This window comes from Rattus rattus, chromosome 1 (genome assembly GCF_011064425.1).
Source record: "Rattus rattus isolate New Zealand chromosome 1, Rrattus_CSIRO_v1, whole genome shotgun sequence".
NCBI lineage: Eukaryota > Metazoa > Chordata > Mammalia > Rodentia > Muridae > Rattus > Rattus rattus.
The window spans coordinates 5267801-5294179 of NC_046154.1; the positions used below are offsets into that span (position 1 = coordinate 5267801).

The following is a 26379-nucleotide window of genomic DNA, read 5'->3' on the forward strand; positions in this document are numbered from 1 at the left end:
CTTAAGAAGTCACAGATCATACAGTAACCAGGACAGCTTGGGACTCCTTTCTTAAGAAAATCAAACCAGCAGCTCCCTGATTGAGAGATGACAGTAGTTGAAAGAGGGGAGTCTGGGAGGGATGGACAAGCCAACAGCTGTCACTCCTGGCTGAGGTAAGCTGTGCGGCAGATACAGGGCCTGGAAAGTGCAGTGTTCAGAGTGGGGTTGTGTCATTCATGCCGTCCACGGGCCACAGACTCTCTGTGTTCAAACTACGAGTGCCATGCCTGGGTGTCACGATGGTTCCACAAATGGCCATTTCTCACAAGGCTGTTTGGGAACACCAGATCTAAAGCCAGGGCTCCACCTGCAGTGCTTTTCTCTAGAGATGAGACAAAGGACCACTAAAACAAGCAGAGCAAAGTATAAAACAGAGTAGTCCAGATGCAAGTCAGAGAGGCAAGTGCCGTCATCTTCCCCAGTCCAGACAGAGCTCTTACTATGTTTGCAGCCTGGCCTGAGAGCTCTCTGCCCTGAGAGTTCCTCTTGCATAGGTGGGCCTCAATGTCTGTGACAGAAACTTGGCATGCAGCAGAAGGGAGTGTGGGACACATGGTGCATACAGCACCAGCTTCCTAAAAATGGTTCCTACTTATAGTGAGGAGAGAGGATTAAAGGTGGGAGGGAAAGTGGAGGGGGAGGGACTTAAAATAGTCCCAAAGTACTTCATATACATACACATACATAGGAAAGTGCCCAAACCCAAACTCAATGAAAGCCATTTTTTAATAACTACTTCTGTTTTATTTTATGCATGAGTGTTTTTCCTGCATGTGTGCATGTACATGCATGCCTGAGGAGTTCAGAGGAAGGCATAGGATCCCTGGAACTGGACTTACAGATGGTTGTGAGCGGCCATGTGGGTTCTAGGAGTGTCTGGGAGCGCAACAAGCAAGTACTTTTAACCAGAGCTGTCTTTTAGCAAAGGACAAATTGGCCTTAACTAGAATTCACCTCTCTCTGCTTCCTGACCCTAGGACACGATGTGACTAGCTGCCTCAGTCTCCTGCAGCCATGGTTTCCCCACCATTAGGGACCGTATCCTCAGACCATGAACCAGAATAAATCCTTTCCTCAAAAATAAAATTGTTTTAAAATCTAATTTGACCTAGTACCTAATTTAAAGGAACACAGGGGGACAGTGGTGACACGGGGACTGGGATATCAGGGGGGCAGTCACAAAACACAACGCACAGGGTTTTAAAGAGTTGGCTGAGTAAGGCCTTATGACCCAGCACTGGAAAGGGGGCTGCTCTTCTAGGTCAGAAAACATCAAATGTAATCTCAGTGCATCAGAAGTAACTGCTCTGTAAATGGTATTGTGGGGACAGTGGGTGCTTTGGCTATTCATGGAGTATTGGTGACAATCAGGAGCTGCATTAAGACCCCACTGGTGTGATGCAGACTCTTACCTCAGCTCTCCCCCCTTTCTTCCACATATCACACCGGAGAAGCCCTCTCTCGGCCCCACTGGTTTTGAACTTGTATGTGTGCCTTGGTTTGGCCAATAAATCCCTGGGATATGTGTAATAGGTGAAGGAAGACATTTGCTGGTACTGCTGGCTTTGATTTCCATGAGAACGTCATGCTAACGGAGGCTAGACATTACTCTCAGAAGGTCACGGTGAGATGCTGGGGCAGAGCCCCGACCCCGCTCAGCCCACGTCATCAGATCACAGCAAACCTGTGACAGGCTTATAAGCCTGTGTGGGACTAAAGCCATGTTGCAGTCTGTCACAAACACTGAGTCTGTGTCCTGTGCAGTGTCACTGGAAAGAAACAGTGGCATGGTGGGCTCTGTGTTTATTAAGGGTGTTGAGTTTGATGTTGGTAATTTCCTGTGAAGTGGCCCTACAACAGTAAGTTGTGTATAGATGAAGCCAATGTGGCAGTGTTGAACACTCCCTGATGTAGGTAGCGAGCATATGAAAATTCACCACATGATTCTGTTCTTAATTAGATTTGAAAATATACTCACAATAAAAATATCTGGAAGCCAGTAGCGGTGGTGCAGATCTTTAATGCTAGCACTCAGGAGGCATAGGCAGAGGCAGAGGCAGGTGAATTTCTCTGAGTTTGAGGCCAGACTGGTCTACGTAGTGAGTTCAAGGACAGCCAGAGATGCATGGTGAGGCCCTGTCTATAGACAGAGGTAGATGTAGATATACTTCTGTGGTGGAGCTCTGGCCTCATGCCCTCAGTACTCCAAGGCCCTCACCCTGAAGAGATTCAGGGAATTGAAACTTACAGAACATTTTTTCGTTGAACACTTCAGTGGAACAGAAAAGCCGCCCGTCTGAGCCAAAAATGAGACATTTCCTTCCAGATCTTTATTTATCTAAAAAACAAAGCAACCCTAGTCACCTCGTCAATGATATCTCTGATGTCACAGTTATCCAGGCAGCATCTATATAACCATGCCTGGTCCTGCCTGCGACTTGTCTAGTGGACTCCCCCACCCCGGGGAAGAGTCCCAAAGTGTTTCACATAAGCAAGTCCTGAAGAAACGCATGTCACGGGGTTGGGGATTTAGCTCAGTGGTAGAGCGCTTGCCTAGGAAGCGCAAGGCCCTGGGTTCGGTCCCCAGCTCCAAAAAAAAAAAGAACCCCCAAAAAAAAAAAAAAAAAAAGAAAAGAAACGCATGTCACAGCCTACCGGAGTCTCTTGGGTCAAATCAAACTTTCCAGCAAGGTTTATTTCACTAGCATCACAGAATGATGCTGAATGTTGTTGTTGACATTAAGCTAGAAAAAAAACAGCACCCCGTGTGGCCGTTTGACTTACCATAGGTTTGAAGGTGACAAGGACTTCACAGGACATGCCAGCTGACATGGGACCAGGGGGGTCAAAGCTGCGGAAACAGGGATTCACAGCACATGGGTCGTTAGGTCCCTGTGGAAAGTGGATGCTTACTACAAACTCGTCTGGGCCTTCTGGAGTCTCTTTTCTCTTTCTGTTCCAGGAACCACACCTGTGCTGGCTAGTTTTATTAGTCAAATTAACACAGGGTAGATTTACTTGGGAGATAGAAACCTCCATGAGATCCAGCTGCAAGCAAGCCTGTATAACATTTTATTAATTAGTGATTAATGTTTGAGGGCCCTAGCCTATTGTGGTGGTGCCATTCCTGAGCTAATGATCCTAGGTTCTGTAAGAAAGCAGGCTGAAGCCATTATGAGCAAAGCCAGTAAGCATCACCCTTCCATGACCTCTGCATTAGTTTGAGCCTTCAGGTTCCTCTCCCATTTGAGGTCGTGATTTCCTTCAATAATGGACTATGATGTGGAAGGGTAAGCCAAGTAAACCTTTTCCTCCACAACCTGCTCTTGGTTGCAAGGTTTTACCCCAGCAGTAGAAACCTGAGCTGAGACACCGCCTCTGCCTGGATGCATTAAGTTAGCAGCCCTAGGTCTGCTGTGCTCCCTTCTGACTGCGTCTTCTGAAGAACAGGAGACTTGGGCAATCTTCAGATATCTGTCCAGTGAGGGAGCCAGCACACTAAGGGAGGTACATTCCCAAAAGTCAGCTCCAGGAGGATGGAGCTGTGGGCTGGGGACACACACCGGGCCTAGAATCAAGGACGTTGACTTCTAACAGCAACATGAAGTAAATCAGGCCATCCAGTAAAACAGCCCCAAACTGCTGAGAAATGAGATGGGAACCAGTCAGCGCTAGAAAAGAGCCCAGTGTGGTGCTATGTCCTTGGGATCGCAGCACTGGGGAGGCAGACTGGAGACTGAGTGGTAAGAATCCAAGGCTACGTGCACGTGGGTGTTCATGAACCAGTGCAGTGAGAACCAGGGCCCAACTCTTTTTTTTTTTTTTTTAACTTTTTTATTTATTTATTTATTTATTTATTTATTTATTTATTTATTTATTTATTTATTTATTATACTGTACACTGTAGCTGTTGTCAGATGCACCAGAAGAGGGCATCAGTCCCATTACAGATGGTTGTGAGCCACCATGTGGTTGCTGGGATTTGAACTCAGGTTCTCTGGAAGAGCAGTCAGTGCTCTTAACCACTGAGCCATCTCTCCAGCCCAGGGCCCCCAACTCTTAAGAACACATACAACAAACTACTGAAACTATTGCATGACTGAGTGGAGCTTCTAAAAGGCATGTGGTAAGAGAGTAAAGCCATAGACAGAGTTATGGGCAGGAGGAAAGAAAAGGACACTTAAGAAATGCCAGCTCATCTGAAAAAGAACTAGGAATTTTTAGAAATGAGAAAGTACTGAAACAAGACACACAGTCAGCAGTTTCTGCAGCCAGCTAGACGCAGCTGAAAAGACCAGTAAGCTGGGGACATCACACACATCCCTGAATAGGCACTGGGTGTGAAGCAGGCGTCATAAGGACAGGGAGGCTGGAATGGCAAGGCTTTGCATGGGAGGAGCAGGGCAGACAGTCATGCGGGGAGGCCGTCAACAGGGAGAGAAGATACTTGCGGCCTAGGAATAAGAGATTTCTAGAGCTGCTCAGAGATAGGAAACTCAGATCCAAGACATACAATGAGTCTAAGGAGAATCAAGCAACTCAGGCATGCTGCAGTAGGGGCTCCAGGACACAGGGCCAGGGGTCTCAATGCAGCCAGGGGAAACTGAGGAACACTCTAGATGGACACAGCTACAACAGCAAAAGAAATCAGAAGACAGAAATGGAGAGAATCTTTAATCCAGGCCTGGGAAGGGGAGCTTTGTGGTAGCCGAGGTAATGGTGACCACCTAGTCTGGGTCTTCCATACACTCTTCAGAAACCATATAAGCTAACAGAAGCAAGTGACTCATGCTAAAAAGACAGAGAAGCTCTGAGGTGTCACGTGAACACAGTGGGTAAAATGAACAACTTTTAGCAATAGTCCCCCCATGCAAGCACTTTGCAGATAGCTAGGAGATTCTGCAAATTGTCAGAAAGAGGGAGCAGAGAACCAAAGATCCTCCTGTCCACCTTCACTCAGTTCCCAAGAGGACAGCACCTCTCAGGTGGGAAGTACCTATCAGAGCTCTGTCAGCCCGTGCTGCCTATGGAGAAATGATACAGCAATGTAGTCCCCTGGGGGGAAGCCCCATGAAGAAGTCCTGCAGGGGAGAAGAAAGGGACCCCTGGTATAGAGGGATTTTAATCCAGTTACATGGCTACTCTGGCCGGAATGCAGACTCACTCTTAATGCACACCTTTAATCCCAAACAATGAAGGTAAACCTAGTTTGTAGAAGGAAGTACCCATGTTTGAAAGTGATATCTAATTGAGAGGCAGACAGAGTGACGAAGCAGAGAAAGTTTTGACAGGATAGGATATGCCCAGCTCTCACCAGAACAGAGAGAAAGACAGACGACTTAAGCGAGAGCACTGCAGAGAGAGAGGAGGGGAGACGGAGGCTTTACCAGGACAGTTGTATATATACAGGCTGGAGAGGGGGTTGATTCAGTCAGAATCTGAAAGAAGTCAGTTTACTCAATCGGCGCAGAGAGGAGTTGGAGCCACAATAGTGGAGTTCAGGAAGATCTAGAAAGGGTGAGCTTGTTTAGCTGCGAGTCTCAGGTTAAAACCATTCTAGGCCCAGATAAGACTGCATGGAGGCGAGACGCTTCCGGGACTAGGCCACGGTTAGCAGATGGAGGCAGTAGACCTCGGAGATGACAAATACTTCAGGCAAATAAGGTACTTTTCCCACCCTGAGCAGAGGAGTCCCCATTTTAGAAACTGCATATCACACACTAACAGATGTAGGTGGCTTGAGCTGTGAACTGACCTGTCTATAAGCTGGATACAGTGAAACACACCTGCAGTGTCAGCTGTTTGGGAACAGGGGCAGGAGAATTGCATGATGAGTACAAGATCAGGTGCAGAGCAAGACCCTGTTTCAAAAACAACAAAAAGAAAAAAGGAAAAAATAGAAAAGAAATGGAAGGCCAGATGCTGAGCAACAAAAGACGAGAAAATGTCGGGGAGTGAAGTCAGGAGGGCGGCATGGATGGAGAAGCAGCAAGCGTCAAAGGGAGCTACAAAACACATGCCTAAGCCAGCAAAGAAGTGACTGCACGTCCACCAGGAGAGTCCGAGGAGAAGAAGGAAACTGGAACACTAGCACAAAGAGAAAAAAGTAAATTATGGTTCAGAAAAACAAGTCTTGAAATCCCAGGGAGAGCATGCTGGCTGCCGACTTGGTCTCCTACAGGGCCGAACAGCATGCACAGTGACAAGCGTTAGGAGAATTAGGCAGCCTATCTGAAAGTTCCGTCATGTGTTCGGGGGAACTGGGCTGGTCTTTGTGACCTCTCCAGTTGGCCTGTGGTCTCATGCTCAGACTCCAAAAGACTTACTCAATATGGATGAAGTCCTTCAGGTTCTCCTCCACACCCACCAGCTTGCAATAGTTGATTGTGTAAGTAGCATTGATCAACGTGATTTTCTTTTTGTACACTTTGCCAATATCAAAGTCCTGTAGAGATAGAGGGGACGTGATGACTCCAAGTCCTTCAACTGGAAGAGGAGTCTACCCTGGTGCTGACTCAGGAGAGGTTAAGGATCCTGAGGTAGAAAAGGTTCCCCCGGGGTTGGGGATTTAGCTCAGTGGTAGAGCGTTTGCCTAGCAAGCGCAAAGCCCTGGGTTCGGTCCCCAGCTCCGAAAAAAAAAAAAAAAAAGAATTAAACAAGCTTTAAAAAGAAAAGGTTCCCCCGGGTCATGATATCCAACCTGAGGTCTGAGAAAGACAGGGAAGGGCCTAAGTCATGAGAATTTTCTCCTCAGCAGGATATGAGTTTTGTGGGGACTGAATGGGTGGGAAAGAGGACAGAAACACAGGCTGCATATCTTACAGGTGCCCTTCTGTAAATGCTAATACCAGCCAGGTGGTGGTGGGTGCTGGTCCTTGGGGCCACCTCACGAGAAGGTGGGATTTGCCAAGCAAAAGGGGCCTAACAGGTAATTACCCTGTTATTTTCCTTCCCAGAAGTCCAGGCCTCTATTAAGGAGTGACCAGGTACTTTCTGTTGCTTAGACTGTCATCTCAGCCCTGAGCTCCAGCCCCAAAGCTGAAGACTTTTCTGGGTTTTCCATGGTTGAAACAGAAAGCATTCGAGGCAGGAGAGTGACAACAGGCTTGCTTTTCTGACCACCCCTCAAGGCTCACCTTGAAGTGGATGACCTCAGGCTTGCTGTTGAATGGGCGGCCCTTGAACTCCCGCCCAGATACCACCTGCTTTTGGATCACCCCACTGCGCAGCCTCTCCATGGTCCGAGCCAGGATATCCTTTTCCATCTTACTTCCGCCCACAGGTTTCCGTTCCATGTCCTCCTTGGGCACCTGGGGTTCAGATAGACAGAGGTCCGTGCTTGTTCAAAGCCTAACAGTGAACAAAGTGCAGGACCTAACAGGGCTTGCACCCAGGAGACTGTTCTGAAGGGTCCCAGCCTGAGAGAGACAGAGACAGAGAGACAAGCAAAGACAGAGATAGACACACACAGAGGGGGAGGGACACAGAGACACACAGAGAGGAAGAGACAGAAAGAGAGAAGGGCCAAAGGGAGAAAAGCAGAAATACTTAAGACTTTGTGGGAAGTAACAGCAGAAACGACTGCTCTAGATTGCCGAGTCACGGCAAAAGAACACTTTTGGGGGATTCTGTAGGACACAATTTTTTTTTTTTCTTTTCTATTTTTCGGAGCTGGGGACCGAACCCAGGGCCTTGCGCTTGCTAGGCAAGCGCTCTACCACTGAGCTAAATCCCCAACCCCCACACAGTTTTTTTGAATGACAATGTTAGTGTAAATCAGGCAACCTTGATAACTAATGTTAGCAATTGGAAAAAGTGTAATCCAAGATGGGCCTAGAATTTTCCTTTTGACATCTGTGTGAAATCTGCCTGAGACCCTGGGCATCCAGGTTACTGGTTGGATTTCTCCCTGATTCTGCAGCGTGGGGAGTGCCTCATGCCTGCCTAGGTCACCATCTTTCTGCTGAATTTAAATGGGATGGCTAACCCAGCCTGCCTTCTCCACTTCTTCCCTAGAAGAAGGAGACTCAAATCTCTGTTCCAGGCGTGATGTTAACTGATATTTACAGAAGCTCAGAGGATTCTGCTTGGGGATAGGGCTGTATAGCCCGTGCCTCTTGTAATCTGTGATCCAGAGAACCAGTATTCCCGGTGAGGCATGTTTCTTGAAAAGGGCATTAAAGGAAGTTTGAACTCATGGATTTTTACAGAAATAAGTTTTCTTGGGCCAGAGAGATGGCTCAGCAGTTAAGACTGCATAACTCCTCTCCCAGAAACCCTAACTTGATTCCTAGCACCTATATCTGGCAGTTTACAGCTACCTGTAATTCTAGTTATAAGAGATCGGACACCTCTGTGAGTGCCTGTGGACACACACACACACAACACACTAAAAATAAAATATTTTTAGAAGGGAAGTTTTCTCAGTAGTAAGCAGAGTGATACAAGCTCATTTTGGAGCCTTTTGGCACCTCTGTTGCTCCAGGCTATGTGCAGCAGTGTGTGGTTGAGCCCTGAGTCACAGTGAGAGGGGGACAGAAGTGTGGGTTCATCATGCACATCCCAGTTCTCTGTCTCTGTCTGTCTGTCTGTCTGTCTGTCTGTCTGTCTGCCAGTCTATCTTGGTTTTTGAGACAGGGTTTCTCTGTGTATTAGAACTTGCTCTGTAGACTAAGTTGGCCTTGAACTCAGAGCCTGCTGCTGCCTCTATTAAAGGCATGTACTACCACCGCCTGACACAGGCCATTTCTCTTAGAGACTATGGAAAGGGATGAAGGTCCTAGAGTTTGGGGTGACAGGTACAGAATGGGGCATGAAGGTAAGTAACTGTAGGAATCTGGAATCTCAGTGTGGCTCGGTGTGACCCTGGCCAAGGACCCGATGGAGGAAAGCTATTACCTGGTGTGGCTGGTATGACTCTTTGCTCCAAAGCCCTGGGACATCTGGTTCAGCCAGCACCTCGTCCTCTGTATTGATACTCCCCGGGTCCGTCTGCATAGACTCACTGGAGATGGCTTTCAACACACGCAGAGGCTTAGGATATAATAGCATCTCGTCCTGCGGCAGAAGAGCAGTGAGACGAGATTACAGAAGGGACCGCGTGCAGCTGAGTAGGGCAACACGTGCTCATCGCAGAGTGCGGGGCCTGACAGTAGAAACAACCCCCGTTGCTGCCTTCTGGGGACTCAGCCCGACAACCTCACACGGTCCTTCCAGGTCTTTTGTTTTTTACAGAGAGATAATTGTATAGTCATAAATCCTTGTCACTTTTCCATTTAAAATACAGCACACATGTCTGTGGATTACCAAATGCCTTCCTATAGCGTTCAGCAGAGGCCACTGCAAAGGCTTGTTCGTGGGAATAGTGTGAGTTGTGGACGCTTGTGATTTTCTCTACCGTTCCAGCAGCCACGCTCAATTCGCTGGATTTTCATGACAATGGCACACCAACCCCAGAAGGCCGTCCTGGCTTTACTGGAGCTGTTTGGGGGGCCAGGACTCTAGGGCTGCTCTGGGAAACCAGGGTCTTCCCTCCTGGAGGAAAGGTCACTGTGAAGCCTGGGATGTGTTCCCAGCAGGGTAGACTAAGGCTGTGGGACAGGGGCATTAGAAATGCAACTGTGGTGTGCGACTGTGGCGTGGCAGGGAAGGCTGCCGGAGCCGAGGCTGCCGGAAGTGTGTAGAATGTGCCTCCAAGGGGGAACAGCGGTAAAGGGCCTGATGGGCCCCGCGTTGGAAGTGGCTGGGATGCAGAGGCCCCACCTGGCACCTGTGCAGCGGCACCAAAACACACAGGAAATGCTCCAGGGGCCAAAGACCAGGCCGCCTGTGGGCGGGGCTCATGTAGGGTGCAGGGTGCTGCGTTAAAGGATATCCAATGTCCTTGCACTATACCCTCAAGGAAAGGAAAAGTAGAAACAAATCTCCCCAACTCGGGATGTCGGCTACACAGGCAACGTCTCAGATCAGGCCTTTAATGTGAGTGAGCATTTGCTACACTGGGCTTTCAGGGAGACTCTAGGAACGCCTGGCAGTGGCTACACACATCTCTTCACATGAGGCTGTCTCCACATTGTATGCAAGGATGAAGGAAGGACTTTCCTCCGTCTCACAGACAGCATCTCCGTAGGGCTGCGTAGTATCGTGAGGGAGAAGAGGATCCAGGTACAGGGACATGGCCTCCTCTTCCCGGCTGAGCCTAGCTCTCCCACCTGCACTGTCAAGTGCCTGACCTCAGCTTGAAAAGGCCTCTTCCTACTCACCACCTGGTAAGGGCTGGTGCACACATTCTTCCCTTCACAAATATCAGAGATATACTTCCAAGTCCTGTCTCTCAGAGTCCATCGGTCTATGGCTTTAGGGGGTGGACGCTGTCTCCTTTTCCTTTGCTCTTCCTCAGCTTCCTCTTTCAAAATCCGACTTACAATCTCCTGCTTCCGGAGTTTCTGCTCCTCTTCAAAAGCCCTGTGGGGGTGTTTCTCAGGTAAGAGCCAGGCACAGCACCCACTAGCTGGGCACCCGGAGGCGCCCTGGTCCTTGCCAAGAGCTTAGGTTTAGCCTAGGAGGGCTCTGGTGTAAGGATACCCTGTCTTGGGCAAGCTCCATGGAGAGTAGAACAGATAAACCTCACAAGGGCAAGGTGGCTGGAGGTGTGACTTGAACTCTTACCTCACCTTAACCCTCCCTGCCCTGTCCAGCTCTGTACCTGACCTGTTTAGCTTCAGTCTACAAGTCTCCACAGCAAACCCTGGCCCTCGTGAGCCTCCCTGGCCCTCGTGAGCCTCCCTGGCCCTCGTGAGCCTCCCTGGCCCTCGTGAGCCTCCCTGGCCCTCGTGAGCCTCCCTGGCCCTCGTGAGCCTCCCTCCACTAGTTTCTGGACTGGCAGCTGAGGAGTCCTCGATGACACAAAAAGCAAAGGCAACATGAGCGTTGGCGACCTTTCCCTCGGTCTCTGTTTCTTCACAGCCATCCCCAGGAGGCACCACCCACGCAACCGATCTACCAAACACACATGGGCAGGCTGACGGGACACATCAAAACTCTGGTGGCAATTGTAGGCTGTGTGTGTGTGTGTGTGTGTGTGTGTGTGTGTGTGTGTGTGTGTGTGTTGCATATTTGTGAGACACTGTGAAGAGGAGAATTCCCTACAGCAAGAAAGCTAGCAGGCGGGGTTGGGGATTTAGCTCAGTGGTAGAGCGCTTGCCTAGCAAGCGCAAGGCCCTGGGTTCAGTCCCCAGCTCCGAAAAAAAGAAAAAAGAAAAAAAGAAAAAAGAAAAGAAAGCTAGCAGGCAATATCCAAGCAGATCCTCTGCAGTGACCAGCAGGGAACAGGGACTTGGAAGACAGGGCTTGGCCCTTCAGAATGAGACAGCTTTAGGCAGAGACACCAAGAAGCTGGTGTGTGCAAGGTGTACAAGTCTAGGTGTGAGGCAGGCCCCTGTGAGGGAACTCTTTAGGACCAAGCCTAGGGGAGACCAAAAAATGAAGCAGAAGGGTGATTTGTGTGGAATGAACACCAGGTATTCCCCAGGAAGGAGGTGGCCACAGGAGTTCAGGAAGCCAAGAGAAGAAATGAGGGAAAAAGTATCATATACCCACTAAGAGCCTCTACATGAAGTCCCCAAATGGCAGAACTCCCTGGAGACTTTTCTTGGGAGCTGGGTTGGTTGGGGACGGGGTGCTGCGGTCCTCTCTCACAGCCTGCAGCAGCTTTCGGGCAGGAATGCTTTGTTACCTTCAGGTGTTGCCTGCTGAGCCTCTGACCCTCTGTGCCCACTTCCCAGACAGGTGCCTCTCGGTTCTCACCGCTTCTGGGCTTCTAGTTCCTGGTGCTTTTGTTGATGGCAAAGGTACTTGAACGCATCTCCACCTTGGGCCAGGACCTCTTCTTTCTCTGTAAGGGCCTTCTGATTAGCCAGCTCTGCCCTGGTTTGGCTCCATACTTGGAACTTCTTTAGCGTTTCCTGGAAATAGGGGACTCTAAAGTCACAGGATCAGCATATACCCATACACACACACACACACACACACACACACACACACACACACACACACCCCTTGCATATACTCATTCAGATATTTTCTTTGAATGGATGCCTTTAAATCAATGCTGAAACATGTAGGTCCCATGGTAGGAAGTTTTCAAACACCCATAATTTTTCACGTGTTTCTCACCTAACACACAGCCCAGGGCTCCTGGGTCTAGAATTCTCTGCAGTACTGAGCATGTTGACTCTGTGCAGTAGTGTGCGTGTTCATTCTGTGCAGTGGTGAGCATGTTGACTCTGTGTAGTGGTGTGCGTGTTCATTCTCTGCAGTACTGAGCATGTTGACTGTGTGCAGTGGTGTGCGTGTTCATTCTCTGCAGTACTGAGCATGTTGACTGTGTGCAGTGGTGAGCATGTTGACTGTGTGCAGTGGTGAGCATGTTGACTGTGTGCAGTGGTGAGCATGTTGACTGTGTGCAGTGGTGAGCATGTTGACTGTGTGCAGTGGTGAGCATGTTGACTGTGTGCAGTGGTGAGCATGTTGACTGTGTGCAGTGGTGAGCATGTTGACTGTGTGCTGTGGTGAGCATGTTGACTGTGTGCAGTGGTGAGCATGTTGACTCTGTGCAGTGGTGTGCTGTGTGCAGTGGTGAGCATGTTGACTGTGTGCAGTGGTGAGCATGTTGTTGACTGTGTGCAGTGGTGAGCATGTTGACTGTGTGCAGTGGTGAGCATGTTGACTCTGTGCAGTGGTGAGCATGTTGACTGTGTGCAGTGGTGAGCATGTTGACTGTGTGCAGTGGTGAGCATGTTGACTCTGTGCAGTGGTGTGCATGTTCACTCGTGTGGTGAGCATGTTGACTGTGTGCGGTGGTGAGCATGTTGACTGTGTGCAGTGGTGAGCATGTTGACTGTGTGCAGTGGTGAGCATGTTGACTGTGTGCTGTGGTGAGCATGTTGACTGTGTGCAGTGGTGAGCATGTTGACTCTGTGCAGTGGTGTGCGTGTTCATTCTGTGCAGTGGTGAGCATGTTGACTATGTGCAGTGGTGAGCATGTTGACTGTGTGCAGTGGTGAGCATGTTGACTCTATGCAGTGGTGAGCATGTTGACTGTGTGCAGTGGTGAGCATGTTGACTGTGTGCAGTGGTGAGCATGTTGACCTTCTCCTATTGGTTGCCATGCCTGTGAGTGTTCATGATGTGGCCCACTCTTCCATAACCCAGGTCTGAGCCCTAGTGCTGGCCCTCACACTGCCCTTGGCCCTGTGACTTCTGCTCCACTGAGAAGAGGCCCTCTCAGAACAGTCTAAGTTGTTCTCTTTCTGCTGGACCATGGTTCCTGTTTGCAGTCCAGGTAGGAAGCCTGCGGTGGAGGCAGGCTGGTTGATTCAAGGAAGGATCCCAAGGATAGAATAATTCTGGCTTCCAAGAACAGGACCCAGGGCGTGGTCAGTTGGCTAAGCATGCCAGAGGCTGGTGTTGGGGCCCAAGTAGCCTAGAGGTGAGTGAGGCTCCACCTACCCGACTGGCACTGATGTTGTTCTTCAGGGACAGCACAGCATCCATGCGCCGTTGCATGTGCTTGCGCGACTCCATCTCTTCCTTCTGCTCTTGCTCACGAACTCTGCAGTAATGTGCATTTTATTTATTTTTATTTTTTGTTTGTTTGTTTGTACTGTGGCAGGGTCTCTCTATGCAACCCTGGCTGTTCCTGGAACTCGCTATGTAGACCAGGCTGGCCTCAAACTCAGAGATCAGCCTGCCTCTGCCTCCTGAGTGCTGGAATTGATGCCTGGTATAATGTGCATTTTCAATAGGGATGTATGCAGGCAATGCTGGTGATTACAGAGCTATAGGAGCCTTAGGTGCTGGCCACTTCTGCCAGGAAAACAATAAAAGCCGACAATGTGAAGGTGAATGGTTAGGCTCTCTGTCAGGGCTGTCCCTGTGCGAGCCATGGCCGGGGATGTTCTCTGCACTCTAGGGCTTCAATGTGTCCCATGCTCCTCTTGCAAGTATAAATAGCACTTTAAACTAAAACTGCAGACATATTTGTTTCTGATGATTAGGTAATGACTTAATTAGTGAAATCTAGGAACCCACTCCTTAAGGGCATTGTGGAAAGAAAGATTTAAGGCAAAAACCCACCTTCCCAGAGAGGCCTTCAGGAACTTCACTGCGATTCTGTGGTTTCTCTGGGCATCCTCCACGAGCTTCTGATGTCTCAGCCCCAGCTCCTTCTGTGTATGTAAAGATTTCCTGCAGTGACAGGCAGAAACTGGAGTAAGTGTCACATAAACTTGTCTGTCACAGATATGAAGGTGCTGCTGGGGGCTCTGGTATGAGGAAGTCATCAAAACCAGGGTTTGACCCAGGCTGGGCAGGAACCTGACAGGAGAAGAGACCAGCAAAGATGGTGGTGTAAAGAGATAAGAGGGGCCTCTCCATCTTGAGAGAGCAGCGTCCAGTGGACCCGATGTCCCTGGGGGGTCAGAGGTTAAGCAGAGATAGGCAACACCTCAGTGAGACGTGTGCAGGCAAAGGAGTATCCAAATGTGCGATGGAAGCCAGAAGACAGCACAGCTGGAAGGGATAAAAGAACCCGCAGCAGGAAGGGCCTGATGGCTGCAAGTCAGTGGCTGCAGTGGGCACTTAACATGGAGCCTTCAGGACCCAGCACACAGATGCAGAGAGGGGGCTGTGGGCTGCTTCTGGAGTGACTCAGTGTAGAACAGGGAGGAACTGGCCAGGGCCACGTCTGGGTGGTGCTTACCGGGCCCTCAGCAGGCGGTTCCTCTCCGAGTTCTCCAAAGCTTCTTTCTCCTTTTGAAGCTGCTGAGCTGAGTGCACCTTGAGGCTCCTCTGTCTAGCTTCTGCCTCTTCTTCATGATGCTTCCTGACATCCTCAAAAAGCCCCTTCTGGATCTCAATGTGCCACATGGCATTCCTTGTGAAAATAGACCATTTGTTGTTTATAGTGGCTAAGGATTTGAAGACCTTGGTCCACTCCTCTGTGAAGCACCCATCTGGGGATTGAGAAGATCTTTCTCTTGATAAACCCTCTAGGCAGATATTAGACACCACTAATGAGGAGTCAGCACCCTCCTCTAAGGCCTGGGCTTGGCTCAATATTACCAGAGAACGAGGTCTCACTACCTGGTCTCTAAAGGAGAAAAATCACCGTCACATTAATTCTAGCCAGAGCTAACATCTGGCCTCAGGCACTCACCTGACTTCAGATTGAGTCAGCTCTGCAGGAGCCCCCTTGCCTGACTGAAGTGGAAACCTAAGGGTTCTTTGGAAAGTTGGTCAGATGGTATTTTGCTGGGGCAAACACATGAAGGAATGTTTTATTAAAGTAGACACAGATGTGAAAGGCTAAGGCAGACTCATTAAGGAACATTTAGCTGAAGCAGACACAGGACAGAGGATGTTCTGCTAAAGCAAGCACGTGAAAGGACACGTGATGAAGGATTCTTTTCTAACAGCATGCCTGTATTGGTCTGCCTTACATTGCACAGTTGAGCTGCATTTGTTGGACCCCATAGAGAGAGATGCATCAACAAACTCTGGTGGTGAGCTGCAGTTTCTTGCCGATTCAGAGGACTTGGGCTTATTGGATGCATGTGCTGAGGTGAGACCAGTGCTGAGGCAAAACCAGTGCTGAGGCAAGGCACATGGAGGACATGTGATATTTGGAGGGCATAAATAGGACTCCACGGAGTGACGCAGACAGAGCTTGGCTTGCCGGTACAGCTAGCTGTGTAACACTTGTTGGTCTCCAGTGATCTTCACTTCCCTGAGAAAGGCACAGCTGAAAACTTCTCCTTCTGGGTCCCTCCTGCTGAAGCCTGGTTGTCTCTGCTAGGTTGTGCCACCACTGCTGATTCCTGTTCGCTATCGGACTCTACAGAACTGGACTGCTGGTATCTGTGAGGTGTTTGTGAGTGGATTGACCTGTGAACTGATCTGCTGATTTCCAGACAACATAGATGGGGATTGCTGTAAGGAACCCTTCTAAACAGGCCCACTTTCCCTGTATCCTTTTGTTCCCACTACCTCTGGCAGGTGGTGGGCTACAAGGGAAGTTAAAGCATTTAAGAACCATCATTAAAAATAGATTTTGAAAAAATTAAAGTTACACCTGGCTTGAAGAAAGATCTAGAAAATGTCTTCTGAGAGGTTCATTGGAGCTACCACAAAACACCCCACGTCTTCAAACACGCTTAGGAAGAGGCTCAGAGAATGGTAGCAGCCATTCTCTGCCTGGGGCGTATCTGGATAACAAGGGATCTGGCTGACTCTGGTCTTGGGTGACTCGGCATCTCTGGTGACTGTGGGGTGCACAGCACTCCCTGGGTTCCCAGTACCAGCCCAGGAGCTCTGCAGCTCTTCTTCATTTGGGATGAGATGCAAGAAAGAGTTGCCTTTCCTAGGATGTGGGAATCCGTGTGTCCCTGCATCTGTGCGTCCCTGCGTCCCTGTGTCTCTTTAAAGAGCTAAGTTTCTAGCCATCCCAGCTGACACATATAGATGTGCTACAGAATACTGACCAGCGTTACACACACAGCATCATCTCCTGGGGCCTTGCCCTGCCTGCAGGATGGCCTGGCTGGAAGCTCTGCCCGGAAGACCCTGGCAGACCAGAGCTAATGACAGAAGTGCACGGGTTACCACACAGCACTGGGAAGAAGTATTCCAACCCTACAGACCTGACAGTAAGGCAAATACCTCAAATCATCTGGTGAGCTGAGAGCCGTGGGTCTTTAAATAAATGTGCTAACTTACATTAAGAAAATGTCCTTCCGTTCTTATCCTGTTTAATTTTTAAATCGTGTTTATGGAGCTGAGTCCAGTCTTTTCTCCTCAGTCAGTTCCATGGCAGTGGGAGGAAATCTGGACTGAGTTGAAATACTAGGAGTTCCTCAACGCTGGGTGGCAGAGAGAAGGAAGGAGCCGTGTATCTGGAGAGAACGTGCTACGGAAGTTTTGTCTTGGGTAGGGAGCACTCCCATCAATACCGCTCCAGTAACACTCAAAGCCATGATGGCCCTGTGACATGAATTAGGGATACAGGTGGGAAACTCTGCCTTTAGAGATGGGCTCTGTATTGATGGCATCCCAAGAGCCAGAGAGAGCGGCCGGGGGGACATGCTTGGTCAGTGTGCCTCAGTGCAGAGAGGACAAAAGGCTCAGGGAAAGTGGCAAACTGTTATCAGATCCTACACAAGTGGGTACACCTCTGGAGACCTTCATTTCCATCACCACTGTGGTCAGGAGATCACAGCAAGAGAAGTATTAAGGGAAAAGGAAGCTACTGGCGCTGAAGACAGGAGATGCCATAGCCACTAGAAATTACCTGGTAATTAATTAGCCAGGTGCTAACTTACAGAGCTCGTCTTGCAGGCTCTTGTAAACTTACTCGCTTTCCTTCAGCATGGCTGTGATTTTGGACTGCAGATCTTTCTCATTCTCTAGCTCTGTTTGCAGGCGTCTGGATGCAGCCTGGAGTCGGCCGATAGCAGCCCTGGAGAACAGCAACAGAACAGAGGATGGACTGACAGCAGGTAACCACAGTGGCCTTACTGACAGGGAGAGCACTGAGGACAGCATGGTGCTTTCCCTTGGCCATCCCTTACTCAAGAGGAAATCCATCTGAAGCAGATGACCAGAGGTGAGATCCTGTGGTGTCAAGTAAGGTGTTTCCTACACCCATTTCCAGCTGGGCAAGTAGGACCAAGGTAGGGCCTTATCCAGGGTCTGTGGAGGTCACAGGTTGGTGGGGTGGGGGTTTTGTTTTCATCTCCACTCATGCACTCTCTGATACTCTCCTTTCATTTTCCCTTAGGAAACTAGAAGCCAAAGTCCTACTTGTCAGGCCCCTCAGAATATAGGGCCAAGGCCTTAAGTTCAGGAAGGACTAGCACACACCCTGAACACACCCAAGGCCTGGTACACTATCCCAGAGCCACTCTAAGTCTTCACTATTCCCCTCCCTTCGTGTACTGTCTACTGTTGTTGAGGCCCACTCATACCACCAGATGCAAGCCCTTTATGAAGGGTGAGCCAGTATCTCCTCTCAGCAGAAACATCTGGAGGGAAAGCCAAAAGGCCTTGTCTTTGGGAAGTGCCTGAGGACATGGCCAGGGGACATGGATGAAGAATGCTCCTGCACTGTGCAGTGCCGGTGAGCACATTTCTTGTAACTGACCGACTGACCATCTGTGGACACCAAGCTGCTGATCACAGAATCAGATGGGGTTTTTAATCCCACAAAGAGCTGTGTGGTGGCTCAGTCTTCTGGTGCTTGGGGTTTGCGAGGCAGAGGACTGTGAACCTGAAGATAGGATGGACTTCAGAGTTAGACTCTGTCTCTAAATAAATAAGTCAGCAGATATAAGCATTCTACAAAGAAGCCATTCCTACCAGTGACCAATGCTACCACTTTTGCTTCAGGAGCTGCATGGACTCAGCTTTGTCTTTTCCCTGACTGAGGTATCCTATACTAAAATTTCTTGGCACTGGAGTGGCAGGTCCCCCACAGTCCAGACACCGCCTGGACCTGAAGGGACCAATCAACAGCTCTCTGCACCCAAATCCTGTGGGAGGGAGAGCTAAACCTTCAGAGGGGCAGATACACCTGGGAGGACAGAAGAGACTACACTCGGCCCACATTTCTGACTCCAGAGGAAAACACCTAACGCCATCTGGGACCCCGGTGCACGGGAAAAGGCGGTGCAGGCCCTCCTGGTTGCTGCCCTCACAGAGAGCTCAAAAGCAGCCCCCCAGGAGCCATTTCAGGTGTGGACGACAGGTAGGACCAACGTTTCTGCTGCAAGTGACCTGCCTGGTAGACTCAGGACACAGGCCCACAGGAACAGCTGAAGACCAGTAGGCAGGAAAGACTACACGCAGGAAAAACTACACGCCTGAAAGCAGAACACTCTGTTCCCACAACTGGCTGAAAGAAAACAGGAAGACAGGTCTACAGCACTCCTGACACACAGGCCTATAGGAAGGTCTAACCACTGTCAGAAATAGCAGAACAAGGTAACACCAGAGACAACCTGATGGCGAGAGACAAGCACAGGAACCCAAGCAACAGAAACCAAGACTACATGGCATCATCAGAGCCCAATTCTCCCACCAAAGCAAACACTGAATATCCAAACACAACAGAAAAGCAAGATCTAGATTTAAAATCATATTTGATCATGATGCTGGAGGACTTCAAGAAAGACATGAAGAACTCCCTTAGAGAAATGCAGGAAAACATAAATAAACAAGTAGAAGCCTATAGAGAGGAATCACAAAAATCCCTGAAAGAATTCCAGGAAAACACAATCAAACAGGTGAAGGAATTAAAAATGGAAATAGAAGCAATAAAGAAAGAACAAAGGGAAACAACCCTGGATATAGAAAACCAAAGGAAGAGACAAGGAGCCGCAGATACAAGCATCACCAACAGAATACAAGAGATGGAAGAGAGAATCTCAGGAGCAGAAGATTCCATAGAAATCATCAACAGAACTGTCAAAGATAATGTAAAATGGAAAAAGCTACTGGTCCAAAACATACAGGAAATCCAGGACTCAATGAGAAGATCAAACCTAAGGATAATAGGTATAGAAGAGAGTGAAGATGCCCAGCTCAAAGGACCAGTAAATATCAACAAAATCATAGAAGAAAACTTCCTAACCTAAAGAAAGAGATGCCCATAAACATACAAGAAGCCTACAGAACTACAGAACTCCAAATAGATTGGACCAGAAAAAAAATCCTCCCGTCACATTATAGTCAAAACACCAAATACACAAAATAAAGAAAGAATATTAAAAGCAGTAAGAGAAAAAGGTCAAGTAACATATAAAGGCAGACCTATCAGAATCACACCAGACTTCTCACCAGAGACTATAAAAGCCAGAAGATCCTGGACAGATGTCATACAGACCCTAAGAGAACACAAATGCCAGCCCAGGTTACTGTATCCTGCAAAACTCTCAATTAACATAGATGGAGAAACCAAGATATTCCATGACAAAACCAAATTTACACAATATCCTTCTACAAATCCAGCCCTACAAAGGATAATAAATGGTATAGCCCAACATAAGGAGGCAAGCTACACCCTAGAAAAAGCAAGAAACTAATCGTCTTGGCAACAAAACAAAGAGAAGAAAAGCACACAAACATAATCTCACATCCAAATATGAATATAACAGGAAGCAATAACCACTATTCCTTAATATCTCTCAATATCAATGGTCTCAACTCCCCAATAAAAAGACAGATTAACAAACTGGATACGCAATGAGGACCCTGCATTCTGCTGCCTACAGGAAACACACCTCAGGACAAAGACAGACACTACCTCAGAGTGAAAGGCTGGAAAACAACTTTCCAAGCAAATGGTCTGAAGAAGCAAGCTGGAGTAGCCATTCTAATATCGAATAAAATCGATTTTCAACTAAAAGTCATCAAAAAAGATAAGGAAGGACACTGTCATATTCATCAAAGGAAATTCCACCAAGATGACCTCTCAATCCTAAATATCTATGCTCCAAATACAAGGGCATCTACATACATAAAAGAAACCTTACTAAAGCTCAAAGCACACATTGCACCTCACACAATAATAGTAGGAGATTTCAACACCCCACTCTCATCAATGGACAGATCATGGAAACAGAAATTAAACAGAGACAGACAGACTAAGAGAAGTCATGAACCAAATGGACTTAACAGATATTTATAGAACATTCTATCCTAAAACAAAAGGATATACCTTCTTCTCACCACCTCATGGTACTTTCTCCAAAATTGACCATATAATAGGTCATAAAACAGGCCTCAGCAGATACAGAAAGATAGAAATAATCTCATGTGTCCTATCAGACCACCACGGGCTAAAGCTGGTCTTCAATAACAATAAGGGAAGAACGCCCACATATACATGGAAGTTGAACAATGCTCTACTCAATGATAACCTGGTCAAGGAAGGAATAAAGAAAGAAATTAAAGACTTCTTAGAATTTAATGAAAATGAAGGTACAACATACCCAAAATTATGGGACACAATGAAAGCTGTGCTAAGAGGAAAACTCATAGCTCTGAGTGCCTGCAGAAAGAAACAGGAGAGAGCATATGTCACCAGCTTGACAGCACACCTAAAAGCTCTAGAACAAAAAGAAGCAAATATACCCAGGAGGAGTAGAAGGCAGGAAATAATCAAACTCAGAGCTCTAATCAACCAAGTAGAAACAAAAAGGACCACAGAAAGAATCAACAGAACCAAAAGTTGGTTCTTTGAGAAAATCAACAAGATAGATAAACCCTTAGCCAGACTAATGAGAGGACACAGAGAGTGTGTCCAAATTAACAAAATCAGAAATGAAAAGGGAGACATAACTACAGAATCAGAGGAAATTCAAAAAATCATCAGATCCTACTACAAAAGCCTATATTCAACAAAACTTGAAAATCTGCAGGAAATGGACAATTTCCTAGACAGATACCAGGTACTGAAGTTAAATCAGGAACAGATAAACCATTTAAACAACCCCATAACTCCTAACGAAATAGAAGCAGTCATTAAAGGTCTCCCAACCAAAAAGAGCCCAGGTCCAGATGGGTTTAGTGCAGAATTCTATCAGACCTTCATAGAGGACCTCATACCAATATTATCCAAACTATTCCACAAATTTGAAACAGATGGAGCACTACCGAATTCCTTCTATGAAGCCACAATTACTCTTATACCTAAACCACACAAAGACCCAACAAAGAAAGAGAACTTCAGACCAATTTCCCTTATGAATATCGATGCAAAAATACTCAATAAAATTCTGGCAAACCGAATCCAAGAGCACATCAAAACAATCATTCACCATGATCAAGTAGGCTTCATCCCAGGCATGCAGGGATGGTTTAATATACGGAAAACCATCAACGTGATCCATCACATAAACAAACTGAAAGAACAAAACCACATGATCATTTCATTAGATGCTGGGAAAGCATTTGACAAAATTCAACACCCCTTCATGATAAAAGTCCTGGAAAGAATAGGAATTATCAAGGCCTATACCTAAACATAGTAAAAGCCATATACAGCAAACCAGTCACTAACATTAAACTAAATGGAGAGAAACTTGAAGCAATCCCACTAAAATCAGGGACTAGACAAGGCTGCCCACTCTCTCCCTACTTATTCAATATAGTTCTTGAATTTCTAGCCAGAGCAATCCGACAACAAAAAAGAGATCAAGGGGATACAGATTGAAAAGAAGAAGTCAAAATATCACTATTTGCAGATGATATGATAGTATATTTAAGTGATCCCAAAAGTTCCACCAGAGAACTACTAAACCTGATAAACACCTTCAGCAAAGTGGCTGGGTATAAAATTAACTCAAATAAATCAGTAGCCTTCCTCTACACAAAGAGAAACAAGCCGAGAAAGAAATTAGGAAACGAAACCCTTCATAATAGTCCCAGATAACATAAAATACCTCGGTGTGACTTTATCCAAGCAAATAAAAGATGTGTATGATAAGAACTTCAAGCCTCTGAAGAAAGAAATTGAAGAAGACCTTAGAAGATGGAAAGATCTCCCATGCTCATGGATTGGCAGGATTAATATAGTAAAAATGGCCATTTTACCAAAAGCAATCTACAGATTCAATGCAATCCCCATCAAAATACCAATCCAATTCTTCAGAGAGTTAGACAGAACAATTTGCAAATTCATCTGGAATAACAAAAAACCCAGGATAGCTAAAACTATCCTCAAAAATAAAAGGACTTCTGGGGGAATCACTATCCCTGAACTCAAGCAGTATTACAGAGCAATAGTGATAAAAACTGCATGGTATTGGTACAGAGACAGACAGATAGATCAGTGGAATAGAATTGAAGATCCAGAAATGAACCCACACACCTATGGTCACTTGATTTTTGACAAAGGAGCCAAAAGCATCCAATGGAAAAAAGATAGCATTTTCAGCAAATGGTGCTGGTTCAACTGGAGGTCAGTATGTAGAAGAATGCATATCGATCCATGCTTATCACCCTGTACAAAGCTTAAGTCCAAGTGGATCAAGGACCTTCACATCAAACTACATACACTCAAACTAATAGAAGAAAAAGTGGGGAAGCATCTCGAACACATGGGCACTGGAGAAAATTTCCTGAACAAAACACCAATGACTTATGCTCTAAGATCAAGAATCGACAAATGGGATCTCATAAAACTGCAAAGCTTCTGTAAGGCAAAGGACACTGTTGTTAGGACAAAACGACAACCAACAGATTGGGAAAAGATCTTTACCAATCCTACAACAGATAGAGGGCTTATATCCAAAATATACAAAGAACTCAAGAAGTTAGAATGCAGGGAGACAAATAACCCTATTTAAAAAATGGGGTTCAGAGTTAAACAAAGAATTCACAGCTGAGGAATGCCGAATGGCTGAGAAACACCTAAAGAAATGTTCAACATCTTTAGTCATAAGGGAAATGCAAATCAAAACAACCCTGAGATTTCACCTCACACCAGTGAGAATGGCTAAGATCAAAAACTCAGGTGACAGCAAATGCTGGCGAGGATGTGGAAAAAAAGGAACACTCCTCCATTGTTGGTGGGATTGCAGACTGATACACTCATTCTGGAAATCAGTCTGGAGGTTACTCAGAAAATTGGACATTGAACTACCTGAGGACTCAGCACGTGTGTGTGTGTGCGTGATGTGTATGTGCATGTATGCTCAGTCACATATGTACATGCATGTACTGATGTGCCAACATCAAAAGTCTTTCTCAATCATTCTCTGCCTAATTCTTTTGAGACAGCCTCTGTCACTGTGTCTGGAACTCACAGATTCGGCTAGTCTCGTCAGCCAGTCAGACCTCTGGATCCTCCTGTCTCTGCTTCTCCTGCGTCGGGATTAATGGTGTGCTCTGCACTGCTGTACACGGGGGTGGGGAGTGAGGGTGGGGTGGGCTCAGATGCAGGTCCTCATTCTCAGGTAGCCAAGTATTTCACCAACTGAGCCAGCTCCTAGACTGACATTTCTTCTTTGTGTTATATTGTCTGTTTGCCACCTGGAGAGAGCTATTTGCCTCTTGACTATCTGAACACTGCTGGAACTTAACACTATTGTTAATTGTTGAATGAGTGAATGAACCTCTGTGGCATGATACTATCTTAGTCATCATGGTAGCACTTCGCTGTCCAACCTCCTTGTAGGTCACAGGATGACCTACATGTTGTTGGCTTCTTTCTCTGTGGCGATCTCAGCCGCCAAGCTCTCCTGCTGTTTGTCGAGGAGGTCCATCCTCTGACGACAGATGCGCAGCTCCCCTCTAGAACATTGAAACAAGAATTGGCATGTTTTCCTAAGGTTCTATCTAGCCCCGGAAGGGGCCAGTGGAGCAGGGAAGGGAGGAAGCGTAAGGTCCAGGCCAAGGACTAACAATACTTTGTTTTCCAAGGGGTCTCTGACGCTGTCAAGTCCCATGACTGGGATGCTTTCTAAAAACCCTCCCAAAGGTGATATGACTAGGAAGCCACGGGAAGCAGAGTTAACGTGGATCCGAGGAGCACGCAGCTACACACAGCTGCAGCTCTTCGTCAGCATGCAGCAACCCAGACCGGAGCAGTTCCCTGTGTAGGCCTGGATGAAAGGCTCACTCCTGCTATGTGACTGTCATCTCAGGGGAAAGCAACAGAACACAACCTAAAGTGAGTTCTAAAGGACACCCAAAGGATTTTAGGACCACGCAACACGCCATTGCTGTTGGGTAGAATCCTATACCCACAGGTGATGTCATGTGTTGATGTCTTGAGAAGGATGCTTTTGTTTTTCAGAGACACTGAAATAGGAGCAAAGCATCAGATTCAGCACAAGAATCACAGCTACCACACACACATGCACACACACGCTGACATGCTGACACAAACACATACACATATATACACACATACATACACACACGTGCTCACACACACACACACACACACACGCTGACACACTCAGCGGGTGTCATGAGGGGACATCTGCCTCCTACTAGTCTCCAACCTTCCTGTGTGTTGGGGACACACTCAGTATTCAGCCGACTATGCTGTCAGGCCAAGTGCCAGGGAGCCAAGGCCAGCAGGACCCTGAGAAGTAGCAGGCTATGCACTAAGGCCTCAGTCACACCCGAAATATGTGGAAACGAGGTGGTCATGGAGGCCCCAGCAGGACCCGGGAGCACCTTACTTCTCTGGGAGCTTGTCTGGACTGAGGGTGGGGGTGAGGGGAGCTGGAGCCTTGGGCACTTCATCTGTTCAGGCTTGTGGGTTGCTCCCTCCCTGTGAAGACTGTGACAAAACTCTCCAGCACAGCGCTCTCAGGAAGACAAAAGGCGGGACCTCCTACAGGGACGCTGTACAACAGAAGGTGTGGCTAGGCCTGGTCTTCAGCTAGAGGGCTCACTTGGTCTTCTGGATGAAAACGTCCTTCTCTTCATGCATCTTGTCTAGGAGGTTCAGGCTCTTCCGAAGATGCAACGCCTGGACTCTGTCTTTCGTGGTTGTTTTCTTCATTGTCTCCAAGTCCGCACTCTGAGTTTTGGCCAAACTTGACATAAAAAGATAGCACTTGCTTCACACACAAGCCCTAACACTCAGCTTTACCCTTGACTGCTCTCCGCCCCGCAGCTCCACTAGGGATGCAGCCTTCCTTCGAAGGAGGGCAGAATGCGTCTCAATGAATTACCTGTTGTCACTGTCATCCTCTAGTTCCTCAGGAGGCTGTTCTACCTCAATCTCCAGATCCTCTAACTGGATTCTTTCTAGAAATCAAGGGAACAGTCAAAACAAAACGGAAACAACACAGAGCCAAACCACAGTCAGAGGGTGGTGGTGCCCGCCGTGCCTATGTTTCCAGCACAGGAAGGATAAAAGCAGAAGCAGGAATTCTAGGTCAGGTCTAGGAAGTTCGAGGCCATCCTGGACTATGTGAGGCCCTGTCTCAAAATACAAAACAAAAAATATCATCAGGAGATAAAAATACTTTTAAAAAAGAAAAAAAAAGTAAGCATATACACGTGTATCCAGGGAACCCTGGGTGTCCTCACTCAGACGGTTTCCATGGATACCAACACTTCATTTTCCCTTTTCTTTCCACTGTTTGGTAGAGTTTGTGGTGGCCACAGGACTTGTACCATGCTGTACCTGTTCTCTGTTGGACCGGATACTATTTCAAGTACAGTAGTTCACCATTGCTTTTTAGAGGTATTTCAACTTTACCTTTTTTTTTTAGATAAGGTATTTATAGCTTACACTGCTAGACCTGACCTTGCCAC

General features: G+C 47.4%; 1 protein-coding gene across 1 annotated transcript in view; it reads right to left on the minus strand.

The window, feature by feature from the left end:
* The window catches only part of Cfap74 (cilia and flagella associated protein 74), a 64304-nt gene that overhangs the window by 30851 nt on the left and 7074 nt on the right, over positions 1-26379 (minus strand). Inside the window, exons 3-16 of the mRNA XM_032893404.1 lie at positions 25791-25866; positions 25509-25652; positions 24295-24393; positions 17453-17557; positions 14804-14977; positions 14179-14289; positions 13552-13654; positions 11848-12005; positions 10305-10506; positions 8941-9099; positions 7179-7352; positions 6369-6487; positions 2827-2893; positions 2291-2380 (exon numbers count right to left, since the gene is read on the minus strand). Coding sequence (XP_032749295.1) covers positions 2291-2380; positions 2827-2893; positions 6369-6487; positions 7179-7352; positions 8941-9099; positions 10305-10506; positions 11848-12005; positions 13552-13654; positions 14179-14289; positions 14804-14977; positions 17453-17557; positions 24295-24393; positions 25509-25652; positions 25791-25866 — 1781 coding nt within the window. The remainder of the gene's footprint in view (positions 1-2290; positions 2381-2826; positions 2894-6368; positions 6488-7178; positions 7353-8940; positions 9100-10304; positions 10507-11847; positions 12006-13551; positions 13655-14178; positions 14290-14803; positions 14978-17452; positions 17558-24294; positions 24394-25508; positions 25653-25790; positions 25867-26379) is intronic.